Source organism: Poecilia latipinna, unplaced genomic scaffold, assembly GCF_001443285.1.
Source record: "Poecilia latipinna isolate Pla-1442-1.1 unplaced genomic scaffold, P_latipinna-1.0 Scaffold212, whole genome shotgun sequence".
Classification (NCBI taxonomy): Eukaryota; Metazoa; Chordata; class Actinopteri; order Cyprinodontiformes; family Poeciliidae; genus Poecilia; species Poecilia latipinna.
In genome coordinates this window covers 141,086-160,362 of record NW_015112828.1, presented here as the reverse complement: position 1 = coordinate 160,362, position 19,277 = coordinate 141,086, and the positions used below count along the sequence as shown (strand labels likewise).

The following is a 19,277-nucleotide window of genomic DNA, read 5'->3' as shown; positions in this document are numbered from 1 at the left end:
TATTTTCCAGGATCTTGGAGGCCAGACTTCCCCGATATCTCGTCCAATCAGAGCACTGACAAAGTAAAACTCAGTTGCTACGTCCTCATACAAAAATATGTCTGTTAAAGAAGTTGGGAGTCGGCAAGACGTCGCTACAGAAGACTTTTTAGGTGAGTTTTTATTAACTTGGACCGATTTGTTGAATCTTTCGTCTTGGATATGACGTTTCCGGGTGGCTGGACGTGACAGGAGCGGGACGGTATGGAGGGATTAAACCCACTTTGTGTCGCCTGACTGTTGTCAGACTCTGCTGGATGTCTTGACTGATAGCTCTGGCTGCTCCCGGTTCTCCGTGATATACATGCCACGCAGGCACGTAACTTCCTCAAAGTTTGCACAGAAGTATTTCATTTCAAGAATGACACTTTAACACATGTAGGTTTGCTTTCAAACACCTGAAAATGATGAAGGTTAGAAGATACCTGCGGGGCAGTGGGAGGGTGCTCGCCTTCGTGTTTGTTGCTTCAGTGATTTGGCTGCTGTTTGACATGGCAGCTCTTCGCATGTCCATAAACGACGTGAACAGCCAGTTGGTGAAAGAGAGGGTGATCCGAGAGAAGGAGATCATGATGATGAAGAAACAGCAGCACCAACAGCAACATATTGTGGTCACGCAGGCAAAAAGGAGGGGATTCAGACACCCAGTGCAGAGGGTGACACGTCCTGGGAATATACAGCAGAGCCCCAACCTCAATCTGGACCACATCTATAGACATAAACTGAATCCAAAGTTTGAGGTCAAGCAATCTAATCAGAGACAGGAAGGTCGCGATTTCAAAAGTGACAACTCTAAATCTGCTTTATCTAACCAAAACAATGGAGAAAGCCTTCCTAAGAAGAAGGCAGTGAACTTGGATTTAAACGTAGCAGTGGCCAGTGTGACTCAAGTGCAACCAGCTGTTGAGACAAACAGGCCAGTTTTAAAGACAGAACTTAATAAATCTGCTCAATTTGCACACAAACCTTTAAAAGAGAAGGAATTAAAGACGGACGAAAAGGCTGAGAAGGATCTAATTAAGCATGGAATAAAAGTGAGTCATCCTACGGCAGAGGAGGCACACCCTGTTAAGACAATATCTCAGCAAACACCCGTCAAGGATGTTAACGGGAAGGAGGACGTGAAGCCAAAGATCAACCTGCAAGCAGGGGACAACTCCAGCGCCGTCAGGAAACCAGGCGTCCACAAAGTGCTTTCTCTGGACGCGACCCACGCCCCCAGAGACCCCAATGCTGTCGGCCAGTTCGGCCAGCCGGTGATCCTTCCGGGTAGTAAAAACGCAGAGGTGATGAAGAGATGGAACGAGGGCCACTTCAACGTCTACCTCAGCGACCAGATCCCAGTGGACCGTGGCGTTCCCGACACCAGGCCGGAAACGTGAGTACTCTGTTCTGTCCGGCGTTTCAACAGAAAAACGGCCCTGCCGGCTCCATCTGAGTCGTTTGTTCGGTTTCCAGGTGTGCACAGAATCTGGTCCATGACGATTTGCCCACCACCACTGTGATTTTCTGCTTTGTGGACGAGGTGTGGTCCACTCTCCTTCGCTCTGTCCACAGTGTTCTCAACAGATCTCCACCGCACCTCCTCAAGGAGATTATCCTGGTTGATGATGCCAGTACTAAAGGTAAGACCCTCACCGCTAACTATAATCTATCAAATTTACTCTCACAACAATAAGCATTTCAGCACTTCTTAAAATAAATTTCCTGCATTTAGTGTAACATTCGTCCTTGGATCTTACTTGACACTGATGGGTTTTTTTAGACTATCTGAAGAAGCAGCTGGATGAGTACATGTCACAGTTTCCCAAAGTGCGAATCATTCGTCTAAAGGAGCGACAGGGCCTGATCCGAGCGAGACTGGCTGGAGCAGCAGTTGCCAAAGGTAAAGATGCTACATCGTTCATGAGAATATTTTTTTCTAACTTTAAGGTTTAATCAAAACAGTTACACGTCATTATCACAACTAAGGGGAGTTTGAGATTAAATTGTTCATAATCCTAGACGTTTTGTCACATTAAAACCACAAACTTCAGCACATTTTACCAGCACTTTATGTGATTGGCCAACACAAAATAGAGCAGAACTGTGTACAATCTGAAAAAAGTGTGACATGCATCCTCCTGAGTACCGGCTTTGCATATCTAGAGGCTTAAAGGTTTGTATAAACTTTGCAAAACAGCTCAGCCTAATTGAGATTGAAAACATTGCAACATCAGATTAGACTGCATTAAGAACATTGTCCTGCAGGAAGGAGAATCTCAGGTCTCAAGTCTTTTGCAGCCTGAAACAGGTTTTCTTTGTGGCTTGTCCTGTTTATTTTCATCCATCTTCCCATCAACTCTGACCAGCATCCTGCTCACCCTGCTTAAATAAAGCATCACCACAGCGTCATGGTGCCACTGCTTTGTTTCACAGTCGGGAATGGTGCCTTTAGAAGGTTCTCACCCCAGTTCTCTGCCACACGTTATGAATGTAGGTCACAAAGTTCAAATTCGGTCTCATTTTTGATCTCGTTTAACCACGTGTGGCAGACTTTTTGCCAAACGCAGGCTGTGTTCTCTACATGGCTTAGGTCAAACTGCAAGCAAAACCTCCCTCTTTTTAGCTTTCTTTCAACAATGTCTTTTTTTCTTTTTTTTTTGCCATTCTTTCATAAAGACCAGATTTGCAGCATGCACAACAAATAGTTGCCCTGTCAACTCACTCTCTCACCTGAGGTTTGCATTTCTGCTGCTCCTCCAGAGCCACCATTGACTCCTTTGCTGCTGATTACTGCTCTCTTCTCATGCCCTGTTGGTTTAGGTGAACAGACCTGCATTGTCATGCAAGACATTTTGAAGATGATGTATCATTTTCCTTGAATTATGCACTACTTTGGGTTGATCTGTCGCATAAAATCCCAATAAAATACATTGAGGTTTTAATTGAATTGCTATCTGATCATAAATCACCTGCAGTCACACAACCATATGTTTGCAGGAACAGAATAGCTACACGTCTCTCATGTGCTAAAATTGGATAGGAGCATATAAATGAATGTCACAAGGTGACATGCCTTATGCCTTTGATCCATAAGGCATGTCACCTTATGCATCAAAGGCATAAGGCATGTCACCTTGTCAAAGCAGACTTCCTTATGTATTTGTCCAAGCTGTCTCTGCATAGTTGTAAGGTGTGGGCATGAGTGGTAGATTCAGAAAATCAACAAGATCAATACTACAGTAATACACAATTTTAAAATATGTGTATTACGTAGAGGCCAATATTGACTTTAACTGAAAATAAGTGTTTGTTTTCGTTTAATGCAGGCGAGGTTCTTACCTTTCTTGACTCCCATATTGAATGTAATGTGGGCTGGCTGGAGCCGCTACTGGAGAGAGTCTACCTGGATCGCAAGAAGGTGCCTTGTCCAGTTATCGAAGTCATCAGCGATAAGGACATGAGGTAACTAACTTACCGTAAATTGGATTTGAGATTAGCAATACTCTGCATTTAAATAAGAAATATCTTTTGTATTTGACCCAGTAAAAAGTGTGACTTTGTGTTTATTATCCGCAGTTACATGCTCGTCGACAACTTCCAAAGAGGGATTTTTAAATGGCCTTTGGTGTTTGGCTGGAGCCCAGTACCAGAGGATGTCATTAAAAAGAACAACATGAAAGTTACAGATCCAATCAGGTATTGTCCTCACCAACACCTTTCTGTTCTTTATATTTCGCATTTAGTTTTGGCCCTATTAGGCATGTTTTACATCCTTCTGTTTCCCTGAACTCTTATCAGGGTAACAGAACTCTGCATCTCTTCTGCTTTTTGTTGTGTGCTTCTTGATTTTCATAGAGAGCCATTACCAGTAAATGCCTTCTTTGGTATTTCTGCTCTGAAAAGAAAAGTAATAAAATGACGAGGTGCACGACAACAGCTTTCTAGTATGTAAATCTTCACAATTTGCGTAAACCGTAATATTGGTTGATATTTACAAACACAACCACTGGACAACTTTATTTATGGCAACAAAGGAGGCAGGCATCTGAAAACAGTAAGATCATAATTTTAATGAAAAATGTAATGAAAAATTATTTTCAGCAGTGCAATCATAACCACTGATTTACAGCACCTTCACTCTAATTTATTTAACATCATTCTAAACTATTATAGCAGATGCTCTGTGAAACAAAATGAAGATTTCCATGCTTAGATATCTATGGAGATGTGCTTTGTTTTTATCCTTTTATAGAGGTATTTGAAACTGGGGGAGTGGGGGTAAAGAAATACCCCCAGAAAATTCCTCTGTTTTCTTGAAAAGATTCCTGCAGGAAAACCATTTGGCTCCACCTCATCTTTCAGGTGTCCAGTTATGGCAGGTGGCCTTTTTTCCATTGACAAAAAGTATTTCTTTGAGCTCGGCGCTTATGATCCTGGTCTGGATGTGTGGGGTGGAGAGAACATGGAGATTTCATTCAAGGTGAAAATCCCTTTTGTTTTTGGCTCTCTGAACTGTGGTCACTCTATTTCTGTCCACTTGGCTCCAGCTGCTTGAACAATGTTGCCATTTTAAAACAGATCTGGATGTGCGGAGGAGAGATCGAGATCATCCCCTGCTCGCGCGTGGGACACATTTTCCGAGGACAGAATCCCTACAAATTCCCGAAGGACAGGCAGAAAACAGTGGAGCGTAACCTGGCGAGGGTGGCCGAGGTTTGGCTGGACGAGTACAAAGACCTTTTCTATGGCCACGGGTACCAGCACCTGCTGGATAAAAAGGTCACCGACATTGGCAACCTCACAGAACAGATTGAGCTGAGGAAGAAGCTCAAATGCAAGAGCTTCAAGTGGTACCTGGATAACGTGTTTCCGGACATGGATACTCCCGCAGTCAAAGCTGAGGGCCTGGTATGTGGTTGAGTTCAGAGAGAGTGCTGTTTGTAAAGTTTTTATCAGATGAAGCTGATTATGCTGCTTTGCTTCATGAAGGTTCCGTTGACCTTTTCATCAAAATAATCAAAATATCTTTGCAGCACTGCAGTTTTATATCTCTGAAAGTTTGATTTTATTTTCTAGGTCTTCAATCGGGGCTTGAGAAAATGCCTCGCCCTGCAGAAAGACTCTTTGTCCTTTGAGATCTGTGATCTTAGTAATCAGGTAAGAGTAGTTTTGTCTTTGATCTTTATGTTACTGCAGATTTTAGAAAATGTTTTTGCAGTTTTTACTCGTAATCTTTCTGAGGGGAAGATATTTTTGAATTAATTGCAAGTTTGTGGCCGTAGCATAACAAAAAGAGAATTTGCTTACGCAAATGCATTCAGAGTCTGAGCTGGGAACAAAGCCATGACAAACAAGGGTGGAGTTCAACAGACAGAGGCTTTCTAAATCTGATGCTTTTGGATTCAGAGCACCCTCATTGAGGCATTTCTGAGTAACTAATTGTCTTCATGGTGTACAGCACTGGGATTGTGCAATAAACACAGTGCTTTGCAAAAAGTATTTATACCCATTAAACCTTTTTACTGTGTCAACTCTCAACATATGAGATAGAACAACACAAAATAGTTGCATGATTGTGAAAGATAAGAAAATTATACTTTTTTGTTACATTTCTTATTAAAAAAAACAACATATCATGCATTTATGTATACCCTTCTTTGAACATTATGGATAAACTGTTCAGAAAATAGGCTAGTAGGTGAATCTTTGTGAATAATTTGCATTTGGAAATCCACTAACAGGTGTATATTTGAATACTGAACCATAAATACTGTAATCCTGGAAGAAAACCTGTTGGATGGCACAAAAGACTTGAATCTGAAGCCGAAGTTTGTCTTCCAGCAGGACAACAACCTTAAACATGGAGTGAAAGCTGCAGTCTAATGGTTTGGATCAAAGCTTTTTCACGTGATAGAATGGCCTAGTCACAGTAAGGACCCAATCCAATTAAGAATCTGTGGCAAGACTTGAATATTAATGTTCAAAGACACTCAATCCAGTCCGAGTTTCAGCCATTTCCAGTGAAAAATCTGTAAAAAAAAAAAAGTTTGGTGGTTAAAACCTAAGGAATTGTTGCTTTAATCACAACAAAAGGCAGTTTTACAAAGTGTTGACTCTGAGGAGCTAAATGCAATTAGATTTAAATCATTTAAATAATGTTTTTTCATCCAGATTACAATTATTTTTGTGAGTTTGTATTCATTTCTTACATAAAATACACTGAAGTTTGTAACGTGAGAAAAATTTTAGATGTTATCAAAACTTCTCCAAGGTGTTTTAAGAACTTTGACAACACATTAACTCTTCCCTTTTTTATTCCTTGTATTTCAGAATCAGCAATTTAATTACACCTGGATGAAGAGCATTCGACACCAGGACCTCTGTGTTGCTGCCCAAAGCACAGGAAGTGGCTTCGCTTTGGTGCCATGTGACAACACCAAACGTGAACTCCGCTGGTCCTACAAAACTTCCAACTCGGCTCTAGTAAGTTCTCTATGCACACTGCCGCTGTAGTGGAATTAAAGACGTACTTACTGCTTTGTTTATTAATTGTGCTTCCTCTTTTGTGCTTGCAAAGACGGAACATCTCATCTCGGAGTTTGTTCCCAGCCACATGTGCCTAGAAGCGGAACCTCGGGATGACTCTGTCCGTCTGCGTCCATGTCAGCCCAGCAGCGTCTTCCAAAAGTGGGAGTTTACACGTTACCACCTCCAATGATGAGTTTAACGACACTTTGTGGAAACATCCACTGGCTTTACTGCGTAAACTGTGGTCCAGCCGTCACACCTGGACTGACTGAAGCGGTTCAGTGGAAGAAATGTGCATGAATATCCATCAGCTGGTGTGGGTTGGTTGCTAGAGGATAGCAATCTCATTTAACACACTGGGAGTGTTTTTTTTTAAAAAAAAACTGGGATTAAAATTGAGATCTGTGGAAAAAAAAAATTCCCAGTTTAATAGTGCCTCAGATTTTGCTTCTTCATAGACTGAATAACAAATGAAGAATTTATTATTTTACATTAAAAAAGTGTGGGTTACAGGGTGTGGTGTAATTTATGCTGCTTATTTGGGGTTAAATGCCTTATCCTTTTGATCTGATTTAAAACTCTCAATGGTATGATTTCTTTTCTTAACACTAGGGGGGAGTGTTGGTTCAGATGCCTAAATAAACCTGTGTTGTGACGCAAACATTTTATCCAACTGTTGAACTCTTTTTGGCCAAACTAATAGAATAATCATCTTATAATGAATATAAAACAGTCATAAAAATCTTGCTAGAATTCTTTATTTTGTTTAGTCTTTAGCCATGATGATGATGGATAGAACAGATTTTACTCCTAAAAATGTCACAGTGCAACTCTTGCAAGTTATTGAAGCTGTACTTTAAAAAACTTCCAATTCATATTTTAATTTCACTCTTTATACTTACAAAATCCAGTGAATATGACATATCGGCAGAAATATTGTACTGACGTGGGCTTTTAAAACATTATCTGATTTTGTTTTTCTTCTAAGTATTATTAGGACGTGTTATTCAAGTCTTAGTAAGTCAACTGTAGTGTGTAGTATCGTTCTATCCAGATATAATATTTGAACTGGTTATTTGCCTGCCTCAGTTGTGGCTTTTAAGCACAGCTCATACCTTGTCTACAAGGCCATTGCATTAGCTAAATCTGCTTAAGATTTTTGTTTTTGTGGGATACACATCTACATCCAGATTTTAACTATCTGACCTGAACTGCTTCCTCCAGTGAAAGAAAGTTGGCTTGGACATTCACGAACCCCCCAGGCTCAAACGTAAGAGTAATAGTCCAGAGTAAAGCCAGTTTAACAGTAGAATGATCTGAGGCGGTGTCGACCTAGAGGGAACCGTCTGCTCCAAAATCAGCACCAAACATCTTCTGGAGAAAAGTTTTATGATCAAAGACTGAGTAATTTTTTTTTTCAACAAAAGTATGTTTGGAGGAGTCGAGGTGAGGCTTTCACCCGATACTGATCCATTCACTGGCTAGCATGATGTTGGCAGCATCATACCATAAGATCGTTTGTGCACAAAGTTGATGGGTAATGAAGAAGTGTAGCTCCAATATCCTTAATTCCTGATCAAATCAACATACAGTTGAAACTCAAACACGACTTAAATGTCTCAGCAGAACGACAATCCTAACCGCATCCGAACTGGTTAAAAGAGGCTAAACCATGTCTGCCAAAATGCCACACTGACGCCGGAAGCTTCTGAATGGCCACAAAAAGGATGTAGCATCTGAACTTTTATGAAACGTGTGTGCCGTTCATATGTGTATTTGAGCATCTGCTTATAAATTTGACCCAGAAAATCCTCAGTAAATTCAAACGTGTGCCTAATACTTTCTTTTTTTTTTCTTCTGTTTTTTAATCATTGCAGTTTGTTGTATGATCATCTCTTTGGTTCAAATAAACCATTCAGATCCCCAAATTAGTATAACATACATATCCACAATAAATAAATAACAGCAATGTTAGGCATTTCTCAAACATAACGGCATTAAAATAGATTTAGGAGCGTCACAAATGTAAGTATATTGTGAATATCATCTTGGGTTTCTGAAACTACTGACATACATTTCACATTTCAGAGCTGGAACACTTTGTAAGCTAGTTGTAGTCATGTGTTTGGCCCTTCATTTTATTTTCTTAATAGATTTGAAAAGCAGGTTATTTTTTACTCGTCAGCAGGAACTCAAACTCCTCTATCCTCTGTCGCGTGTTGCCTCTGCGGATCCTGCGGTAGGACACGGTGCTGTATTTGGAGGAGGAGAGGTGGTTGAAGGCGCTGCAGTCAGACTGCGTTGGCCCAGGCAGGTTCAACTGACCTTGGCTGGGGTATTGCAGGAAGTCTGCTTCCACATCTCCCTCAGGCTGCATGTCACTTGATTTCTGGCTGTCAGCACCAGACAGTCTTTGAGGAAATTCTGCATCCCCATTCAGCTTTATATAACCGTCATTGTTGAGTAAGTCAAACAGGTGTCGATTTGAGGTGTCTGCTTCTGTCATCACTTCCTCTTTCTTAACTTGGTCCGCTGAAAAAAAAGAAGCAAAAGTAGGCATTTGTAAATGCAAATGTTGAAACATTTGTTTTCCCGAGACTTTTAACAATATCATACCATTTGATGCTGCTTTATTTTGCTGCACAAACTCTCCAGAAGTTTTCCCAAACTTTCCAGGAGTGACATAAGACTCTGCAGATGATTCCCCAGGGTCTGAAACATGCATTCTTTTAGTAGTAAATGTCTCAAGCTTCTGCTTTTCCTCTTCAGTCCAGATGATGCACTGGTCCAATTCCTTCTTCATCTCCAAGTTTCCTTTCTCTCCTGGATTAGTCTCCATCTGTTGGTTGTCTTCACCATCCGCCACACTGTTAAAAAGATTTCTGCACCTTTTGCCACTGAAGCCAGGTAAATTGGCAGATTCCTTGTCCAACTGAGCGTGCTCCTCATCGCTGTAGAACACCGAGTCATCTCCCATCTCCATTGACCAAACTTCTCTGTCCTCAGACTCTTCTGTCACTTTTGAGGGGTCAACAGTTCTCCCATTAATAATCTCCAGTATCTTGGAAGCTTGCGCATCTTCTTCTTCTTCATCAGCTCTGAGTTTTGATTCGTTTGAAAGAGTTGTTGCCATCGTCTATGATTCTGTTTGTTGAATCTAAAGCTAAACAAAAACAGTCACGTCTTCCTCCAGCATGTTGTTGTCGTTCATTAAAGAGCGAGGAAAGCGTCCAGCCCACAGTTGATTCGGGACGGGTCTGCATGGTGCTCTCTAGCGTTTGTACCATGGAAATCTGTGTGTTTTGTTGACTCACTGAAGAACAGGGGTTTTGTTGTGGCCCAACAAAGGTTCATTGTGGTGAAACCAGCTGTATATGGAGCAATTGTTCTCGTTCTTAAAACTCAGCTTTCTGTAAAACTTAAAAGTCTCACTTAGTATTAGTATACATCCCCAAACATGACTGTGACTTAATGTACATTGTTACACTGCAATGTTTCTTCAGCTTTTAATAAGGTTGGGGCCTTAAGTTTTTCAACCACTCAGATTTTAACTTGTTATTCAGTAGACTCACAATCAGAATAAATTCCAAAATAATTTCATGCAGTAGTTAGAGAAACAGGCAAAAAAAAAAACAAACGTCCCACATATTCTACCAATGCTATTCAAAAGGGCAGGATTAGCTAGCGGGGCTAATTAGCAATAAGGCTAACAGGACCATAAAACTGCATATGGCGACTTAGCTAGTAGGGCAATTAGCTAAGGCTAACTGACTCGTTCAACCATACCAATAACATGAGGTGGTTAAGCTAGCACGGAAGCCAACAACACGATCAATGACTCACCAATTCCGTCTCGAAGGTAAGTCCTCTCACCTCATACTGTAGGTATTTGATAATTAGCTCGTGCAATCAACATTCGACATACTAAGTTTTAAGTGCTACCTCATAAAAATAAAGCAACGATCATTTTGAGAGCCACTGTGAGCATCTTCATTATCAAGCACAGCATGATGTAGTCCAAAACTACTTCAATGACGAGAAACGAGTTTCTTGTTTGTGGAGAGGTATCCATCTCTCCAGAAAACATTTTTCTACATTTCTTGACTGATTTGCCTTTGCAAAACTTCTGCTTTTTTCACACATTTCTCTAGAAGAGGTCTGAAAACAGGGCAAGGTTTCAAGGTGAACTGTATGCTTTTTATCCACTTCTTTGTTGCTTTGGGGGTATTTCTTTGATCACGGCCATGCTAGTGTCCACTTTTTGTGTCTGACGGTAGTTCACATATGTTTGATGGCCTTGTCTGTTGGCCTCATAATGAGGTGAAATCATTGTGCACACTGATCGGAAAGTTATCCACAAAGCATAATGCTTTCTCCTCTATGTGTGATGATTGCTCTTTTGATCAACCTCAGCATTTCTCTTCCTCCAAACATGGTGGGTCAAGTCGACGTTCAAGAGCTCGATTTTGGTTTCATTTGACCGTAGAACTTCATTTCTTCCTTTCTCTGAGTGATTTCGCAAGCACTGGTAAGCAGAAGACATAATTATACGTGTGCCTTCAATGGGTTGCAAGATTTTGAGTCATTGCAGCGTCATGCATGGCCAGCAGTGTTCTTGGTTACTGAAAGTTGCTGTGTTACTTTCTTCAGATCATTAACAGCTTGTAAAGTTTCAGGCTAACCATCTTATTTTCAATATTCATCATCTTTACCATGGGAAGCAAGATTTTGCATTGAGATTAAGAATTAGGACAAGTGTAGTCAATGCTATGCCTTTTTTAATAAATGGATTAATAAAAAAAAAAAATCAATATTGCAGGCTTGTACATCTCTTGTTAGCTCTTTGGTGGAGAAATGTGAAAACCAGAAGATGTGGGCAGACATGTTTGGTGCACAAAAGGTATGTTCAGGAACATCCGTAGTTGACTGAATGATGGATGTGTGTGTCTCATGGGCACATAAACAATGTGTGGAACCAGAATTCTGGTTGGGTAGTGTTGGGGTCAAATGCTTACATCCCTAAATTAAATACAAATACATTGTATTTTTGTTTGTTGTTTTTTGTCCAGTATGTTTCTATTCTTTCTTTCAGCAGTAAGATAAAAGTGCAATGAAAAATAGAAACAGCAACTCTGTTTTTAACTTTGCAAACTTACAGATTAAGCAAGGGATTGGATTTTTATCTCTATTGCTGCATCATCATGAACTGGTTTCAAGAGAAAAATGACTCAGGTTGGGTTATCATGGTTTCTTGGTGCCCAGTAACAGTTAGTCTCTCTTTATCTGTTCGACTGCAGCAGGAAACAGGTAAGAAGTCTGCTTGTAATTTTAAAGAACCGCTATTGGCTGCTTCTAAGTAACCAAAATGATTTGCATATTATGCTTGCACACGTAGTTTGTCTGTCTTTTCTTCCTGTTCAGTGCGTAAGCAGTAAAAATAATTGTGGCACATCAAGCAGTGCATAACAACTGTGTTTATTGATTAAAAGCCTTTTTACATATATACAATCTTGAGTGAAAAAAATAAAGCGTATATCAAAAACAAAATATTTTCAGTTGCTTTCACAAACGTACAGTGAAGAAATTAGGAAAGCAGTTGCACTGCTTCTGTGGACCGAAAGTAAGTTGTATCCTTTTGTGTCTGAGAGTAATTTTGGAAATGGAAAAAAAAAAAAAAAAAAAGCTAAGTAGTACGCTCATGCCCACATCCTGTTATGAACTTAACAGACATACATGGTTTACAGATTTGGTTTTGGTTTCAAGCACCTGAAAGTCTTGTAAGTGCTGCCTGTTCATCTGATGTGTTCATTTTGGTCAAAACAGTGACATTTTAAAATCCAAAGTAAGGATTATACCTGGAATTTAAAATGTCATTAATGCTGCTCTGTGTGAGATGCACACAGAAAGAAATATTCAAGTTAGTAGGATATATGTTAATCTGTTATACATGTTAGCCTCTTGCATTCACTTAACATGCATTCGTTTTTGTAATGCTTTTGCACTGGAGTTTTAGTCCAAATGTCGAGCTCGGCTCACATTAAGGCTCAGAAAGCATGGGAGTAAACTTGTATCTTCACTTGACGTGTGAGACAACACTTCATCAGTGTCTATTGCTACAACTTTCAACCACTCCTTAACGTCAAGGGCTCTCATGAGGAACAATTCAAGCTGTTCCCATCTCCTCCTCTTCAACTGATCGCTGAAGTCCAGGAATTAACTTAAAGATCTGTTTGCGCACACTGGCTCTCCTGCTTTTCCTTGGCAGAGTCCCAAACAGGGATGAGATCCTTGTTTCTTCCCAGGACGGAGACAGAGAGGTGCTGCTGCCGGCCAGACTGGAGCTGCTGGAGCGGCACAAGGCCTGGTGGTGGAGGCTGGACGACGACGTCCTCCTCGGCCCGTCCTGCAGGGGGAAGTCTTTTGAGAAGAAGCAGCCATCATCCGTGGTGCTGGCTGCGCTGTAGGGACTGGGCGAGTTCAGATCCCCAAACACACTGGCCTGGTCGCTGTCGTCTGTCATCCCACTCCTGTAGCTGCTGTCGCTGGAAAAACGCCGACCCCGGCGCCCCATGGGGGAGCCCAGAATACCCGAAGGGTCCATCAGCAGGTTGAGGCTGCTGTCATTTAAATTATCTGGAAGCACAAAAGAGTCTTTGTCACACAAACGCCCAACTGCCAAGAAATGGCGTATGCAACAGGAAGTTTGAAAGCTGTCTGTGCATTTCTCAGGGGAACACCTTAATCTAAATTATCTGAAGTCGACACCCTGCAGTAATTCACAATAAAAAAACAGGCCAGCTTAGAAGAAATGACAGAGGCAGTGTGAAAGGAAGTGCTGTGGTCTGACAGCTGAGCTCTCACCTCGCATCAGACCTCTTTCCTGTAATGAGAGCGCTTGAAACTCCTTCAACTTCTCACGCAAGGACTGCTGCATGGGCAGGAAAAAAAACAAAAAATCAAGGTTAATTCTTTTAAAATGTGTCACAACATTTACAAACTCAGAATGACCCATTTGATTTAAAGAGTGCCTCTCATTGAGAAGATTGGGTTGAGCCGCAGCCCACCATGTGATTGGAAAAAAAATAGTGTGGCTGTTTTTAGCTTGCAGGTGATTCTGGCTTCTTATAGCTCATACAGCGTGTTGACAGCAAAATGGGACAGTATATTTTGATGGTGTAGCGCGGAGAACCCTTCTGATCTGATTTCTCACGTGCATTTGTTCGCTTTTGCAAAGCTCCCATGAAATTGTCATTGCAGGACTTTTTCGATTTAGCAAGAAAACACTGTCATCTACATAATAGATCACAAGTTTTCAGTTCTCTTAGAGTTATGCTACGTTTTATCTACATTACATGTACATTTGTTTGTCATCTTGTTTTTGCTAATTTAGAAATTCAGTAACCTTTCAAATAATACATGATTATTTATGGATGAGCTAACTTTAAATATTTAATGTGTTCAGTATGTGATTGTCTTTTTGTTCAGGAGTAAGATTGCACTTAAAAGCTTGAGTATCAAAACCTCTCCAGTCAGGATACAGTTTAATCTACCATGATGGATTGTTTATACTTTCTGTCTAGTCTAAGGAATGTACTTTAAATGAATAAACTACATTCTTTCTGGATCCTTTGGTAAAGGATCTTTACCAAAGTCAGCTTCTAATTGGCTGATCAACCTCTCATGACACTTCCTAACAGGAAGTTGTGGAACTCTGATGGAGACTTTAAGACAACCAGATCAAATGAAAGTTTGTTCGGCTGGGAACCCTGATCAACTTGTTTGGATTCAGTTGTGATAAATGATTTTTTTTTTTTTTGCACCATATGTTTTGCGACTTTCATCCAATTTTTTAATAAAACTTAAGCAAAAAGTTTTTCTTTTGTCATTTAGTCATGCTTTGGGCATTCTGAGTGTTATTGCTACTTTCTTTTGGCACATTTTCATTTGTGAAGCCACTGAAATCATCTGCCTTTAGAGTGACTTTCTGGCTGGAACCTCAGCTGTTATCACAGGCTTTCTCTGTCAGCCTCTCTGAAAATAGGTCGTCAGAGCTCGCATGAACCGAATGACAAGTCATGACTGGGCCTAAAGCCTGGTTATGGGCAAGAATTTCTGTTGTGCAATTCTGGTGTTTGAAGCTGATGAGTCAAAGGTTATTCTTCCAATTTTAATTCCCTTATCTTCCTTTTTTACTCTCTGCCATCAGATGTTGGGTATTATAACCCATAATTGTCCCCAGTAGTGTGGTGTAGTATAACTTGATGCTACAAGGAACACACCTGGAGCTGATTGAGTTTCTTCTCAAGCTCTATCTTCTTCACAACGTTGCCACACACAGTCTCCAACCTGAAACCAGATGAAATCCTGTTATAAAACTGCTTCTTTAAGGTGATTTATGTTTTGTTCTGGCAAAACCATGAGATCGTCACTTACTTTAGATTATTGGTTGATTTTCTTATGAGGTCAAGAATGTGTTGATGTGACAGTCCTTCTATGCTGACCGCGTTGATGGTGACGATAACATCTCCTGCGACAACAGCAAAATAAAAACAACTTTGAGAAGATGCACGGCACTCGAGCATCAGTTGTTAGTGTGCATGGGCGTGCTCAGCTGACATGTGGTGAGTGATGTTTCCATCGTTTTTTTTTTTTTTTTTTACAGTATTGATGTGTGACTGTGTAGGGTCTATAGGGTAGCAAGGAAGTGGGTGGACTACCTGCGGTCAAGCCAGCACTTTCAGCCACGCTGTCTTCCTTTATGTTGCACACGAAGGTGCACATCTCCACTTCAGACGTGCTCTTTAGCTGCAAACCATACGTCTGCAAACGAGATGCAGGATATTGAGACAAAAGCCTGACAGAAAACACTTAAACACTTTAAATGCATCATTCATAATGTTGGTAAAAAGGTGAACTGGCATACCTGAATTTCAAAACCAAATGTTTCGTTGTCTTGTTTTTCCAACACAAATGTGGTTCTGTGATAGGACATAAATGCAACAATGATTATTTTCAGACATATTGTTGTTTCTCAGGGGCATTTTTCAATGGCTACCAGGGTAAATTTTGAATGTTTTTTTTTTTTTAATTGCACATAAAGCCTAACTTATTTACCTTTGTGGGTCCATGTAATCAACCAGAGAGTTGGACGGGGTGAGCTTCGGCTGCAGAGGGAGAATGCACAGTTCCTCTTTAATTTCTAACAGCTTTGATCTTCTCAAAATAATTAAAATAGTTCATACTGATATAACTTTAATTGCATGTTGTACACCTCCAAACAGTAATAAAATGTTACATTTATTTAGGCAGTTTTTGTCACCTTGTTCTAAATACTTTTGTGACATGTGTTTTACATAAAAATCTCAGTTCTGCTTCATTCAGCATACAGCAGCATGTCACATCTTCCAGATGTTAAAATATAAAATATTCAGCTCTTATGCTTGCAAGTTGCTCTCGAGCTGTGGTCTCACCTTGTAACCTCTGGGCAGGGTGCTGGTGTTCTGTCGGTGTCGGTCATTGTTCCCCCTCAGTGAGCGCCGGTACCACAGAGCAGCCTTCTTCTTCAAAGTGTTATCCAGATTGCAGTTCTCTTGGCTGGTTTGTCGCTGAAGTCCATTGATATTCATGGTGGACTGCATGGTGGAGTAGTTCTCAAAGCACCATAGCCTCCTCCTGCAGGAGCAGTTTAATTGTGTGGCCCGGCCCTGTGTGTGCAGCCGAAAGAATAATGTGTCAAAGAGGAAATCCGTGTCATGTGATGGTTGTGGTGGACCTGCATCTGCAGATCTCAGACTCGCGTACCTTCTTTCCTGTTAACCCTCGTTCACCTTTTTTTTTCAGTTTCTTGAGGAGAGCATTGAAAAGAAAAGGAGGTAAAATGCTGAGGCTATTGTGTATAATTCCCCTTCAAACAGTCCCCTCTACTTTTTGCAATCCTGGCAATTCGATTTATGGTCTGTCAGGAATCAGTAGCGCACAAGAAAACTGCCACCTCACTGCTTCTGCGGCACCTGCTTCTCCCCATTTTCCTCTCTCAGTTTCTCAATGGGCTTAAAGTCTCAGTCCTGTGCTCTGCCAAGCAGGGAGACGTGTCTGATGGGGACAGACAAGAGGCAGATTTTGTTCTGGGTTGGTTTAACACTGCTGAGACAGACAGCATGGGTCATTGGGCTGAAGGCTTCGGACACGGTTGGATCAAAAGACGAATCACACAGACGGACTGCTCAAAAGTCAGGAGGACTGATGAGAAGCTGAAGTCCGGTGCATGTTGTCCCACTGCAACACTCATGTTTTCAAACATATGAATCGAACCTTGCAAAAAATATTCACCCCTCAATATTTTTGTTACATTACAACAAACTACACTCTTAAAGTATGTTTTATTAGGATTTTATGTGATAGCTATACACAAAGTGTTGCTTTTAGGGTAGAAGGAAAGTGATGCAGCTTCTAGCATCTCTCAGAGATCTGAAAAGTGTGGACAAAGTGCAAACCTACCAAATCATGACAGTCCACTTAAACCGAAGAGGTTTAATCAGAGCAGCAGCCAAGAGACCTATGGCTTCATACTTTCACTCTTTTTAACCAAATTTATTTGAAACAGTAGAATATGCTGCTGCATGTATTCAACAACTTGTAGAGGAATAGAAAAATGAACATACTTTTTAGATATTGCCTTGCTGCTTTGCCTGTTTGGTGAGTGCTACTCTAATTGCGTGTGAACTGTTAGGCAATTGGGGGGATGTGTACAAATGACCAAAATGGCAAGACATTCGCCTAAAAACAGCATATAAGACATGTGTCAGATATAGTATATGCAATAAAATTGGTCTTTATAAAAGATTATCAAAAAGAAGGCGATAGTGAACCACATTTAAAGTCTCTCATGAGAATGATCAGAGTGAACAGTTACCAGTTTGGCTTTTATGCGAACAACAACCTCACACATATATTGAGGCGGTGGAAGGTTCATACTGTAGAGATACAGAACAATCCTTAAGATTACTTGTTCCAGTAGGTCTAATGCTCAGCACTGAGGGCTGAGGCTCATTTTCCAGCAGGTCAATAACTTTTAACAAACAGCTAAAGCTACAATAGAAGGGTTTGCATCAAATAATATTAATTTGTTAGAACTGAATAGAAATGTCACACATTTTTTTTTTTTTTTTTTAGTAAAAAAATTTCTTAAAACTACATATTGTCTTCAAATTCACAGTTATGCACTACCTTCTGTTAGCTTATCATATAAAATCTAAACAAAATGGTATCAGAGTTTGTGGGTGTAAGGTGGCAAAATGTGAAAAAAAGTTCACATGCATTAATCTTCATGCTCCACGGTAGCCAGCAAACCTTTTCACCTCAGTACAAACAGATTAAAGATTCCTCATCTGGCAGATTGCATCACAGCAATCCACTCTGCCCCACTGATCCCGAACAGCGACGCTGGCCAGCTACCCACGAGACTGTCTGGAGCACAGATGTCCCATTTCAGAGGACACGCTAAAACCCCAGCCGTGTTTCAGTTTCATGATTTCTTTTCTCCTGTGAGACCATGCCTTTTTTCTGTCATATCAGAAAGGCTAACAGAAACATGTTTTGAAAAGCTTGGGAAAGTCATTTTCAATAAATCAGAGTATGTGTCGCAGTAAGACTTAAATGTTTGTATAACAACGTTTAAGTATGTTTACGTGCACATTTGTGTATTAAAAATCCTTAGCTTTTTTTAATGGTGTGATGTAATATTGTTTAACAACATAAAATAATTTAGGTGAGAAAAAAAACTATCAAAATGAAGGCTTGGAAACTTCAGTCTATGTGCAATAAATGTATATTATGTGTTGACTTACTATAATAAATAACATAAACATTTCAGTAATGTAGCTCATTAAATGATTGTTGTAAACCGCCAACTTTTTTTTTTTTTTATCAGATCTGGACAAGAAAGCAAGCGTGGTGGTGGATAAGGATGAAAATCACACCTTTATCAACTCAAGTAAACATCACATGTTATAGATCTATATTCATAGACTTGTAACCTATCTTTGGAGAAGTAGCTTCTTGTATTTGCATATTTATACACCATGGTTTTCTCACATTTTCAAATCCCCCAACTTCATTTCAGTGGGTTTCAGTTCTAAGCTGTTGAGTGAAGCTTCGTTCCTTCTTTCTGAGCGTTTCCTTGGTGGTTTTATCAGTGCACATATGAGCGTTACTTTGATTAACAGTTGACTTTCCATTCAGCTTTAAAACAGAAGGCCTTTGAATGTCTCATTGGTTATTTTTTTTCTCTCTCAGTTGTTTTATGCTGCACAGTTCCGCAAGCAGCAATAAACCACCCACACGTTTCATCATTTGTTGGAGTTTCTCTGTCTGAAAAGTTATCTGGTCAAATAATTTCAAACTCATCTCATGGTCTTTTTTTTCTGTATTTTCTGGATGCTTCTTAGGTTTGCTTTGGAGACTGCAAAGGTTTTTTTTTTTTTCCCTTCATGCTTCAAGCTTTGAGTAATCTCTTTCATGTGTAAAAGCAGGTGCAAAGGTAGCCTATAGCTCTTGCAATTAATCTTTTGTCTCATGGGAACTTTTAATAAATATTTTTACTTGGGAAGAATTTGCCGAGACAGCATGTAAGGGAATGCAATATAATTCAATTCAGATTATTTTTTATAGTACTAGTTCACAACAAATGTCATCTCAATGCACCAAGAGATGCGATTAATAAACAG

The 19,277-nt window shown here is 40.2% G+C and overlaps 3 protein-coding genes and 1 long non-coding RNA gene across 4 annotated transcripts; 1 reads left to right on the top strand and 3 right to left on the bottom strand.

Annotated features, from left to right (window-relative positions):
- The first annotated feature begins 44 nt into the window (after positions 1-44).
- On the top strand, positions 45-7,210 carry galnt5 (polypeptide N-acetylgalactosaminyltransferase 5). The gene is made up of 10 exons (XM_015031619.1): positions 45-1,417; positions 1,498-1,664; positions 1,805-1,924; positions 3,351-3,486; positions 3,601-3,720; positions 4,387-4,504; positions 4,603-4,932; positions 5,101-5,181; positions 6,355-6,507; positions 6,602-7,210. Exons 1-10 carry the CDS (start codon positions 444-446, stop codon positions 6,740-6,742), a joined length of 2,340 nt encoding a protein of 779 aa, XP_014887105.1. The 5' UTR covers positions 45-443; the 3' UTR covers positions 6,743-7,210.
- LOC106946925 (uncharacterized) lies at positions 5,522-6,645 on the bottom strand. Its single transcript, XR_001424876.1, has 2 exons — positions 6,559-6,645; positions 5,522-6,053 (listed from the first exon to the last, which is right to left on the bottom strand). It is a non-coding gene; the product is annotated as an uncharacterized LOC106946925 (long non-coding RNA).
- ermn (ermin) lies at positions 7,048-9,829 on the bottom strand. Its single transcript, XM_015031620.1, has 2 exons — positions 9,169-9,829; positions 7,048-9,084 (listed from the first exon to the last, which is right to left on the bottom strand). The coding sequence occupies exons 1-2, from the start codon at positions 9,683-9,685 to the stop codon at positions 8,720-8,722; spliced, it is 882 nt and encodes a 293-aa protein (XP_014887106.1). The 5' UTR covers positions 9,686-9,829; the 3' UTR covers positions 7,048-8,719.
- Positions 9,830-12,008: 2,179 nt separating this feature from the next.
- On the bottom strand, positions 12,009-16,577 carry cytip (cytohesin 1 interacting protein). The gene is made up of 8 exons (XM_015031618.1): positions 16,023-16,577; positions 15,667-15,716; positions 15,476-15,530; positions 15,270-15,372; positions 14,986-15,079; positions 14,832-14,898; positions 13,414-13,480; positions 12,009-13,185 (listed from the first exon to the last, which is right to left on the bottom strand). Exons 1-8 carry the CDS (start codon positions 16,188-16,190, stop codon positions 12,716-12,718), a joined length of 1,074 nt encoding a protein of 357 aa, XP_014887104.1. The 5' UTR covers positions 16,191-16,577; the 3' UTR covers positions 12,009-12,715.
- Between the last annotated feature and the right edge of the window lie 2,700 nt (positions 16,578-19,277).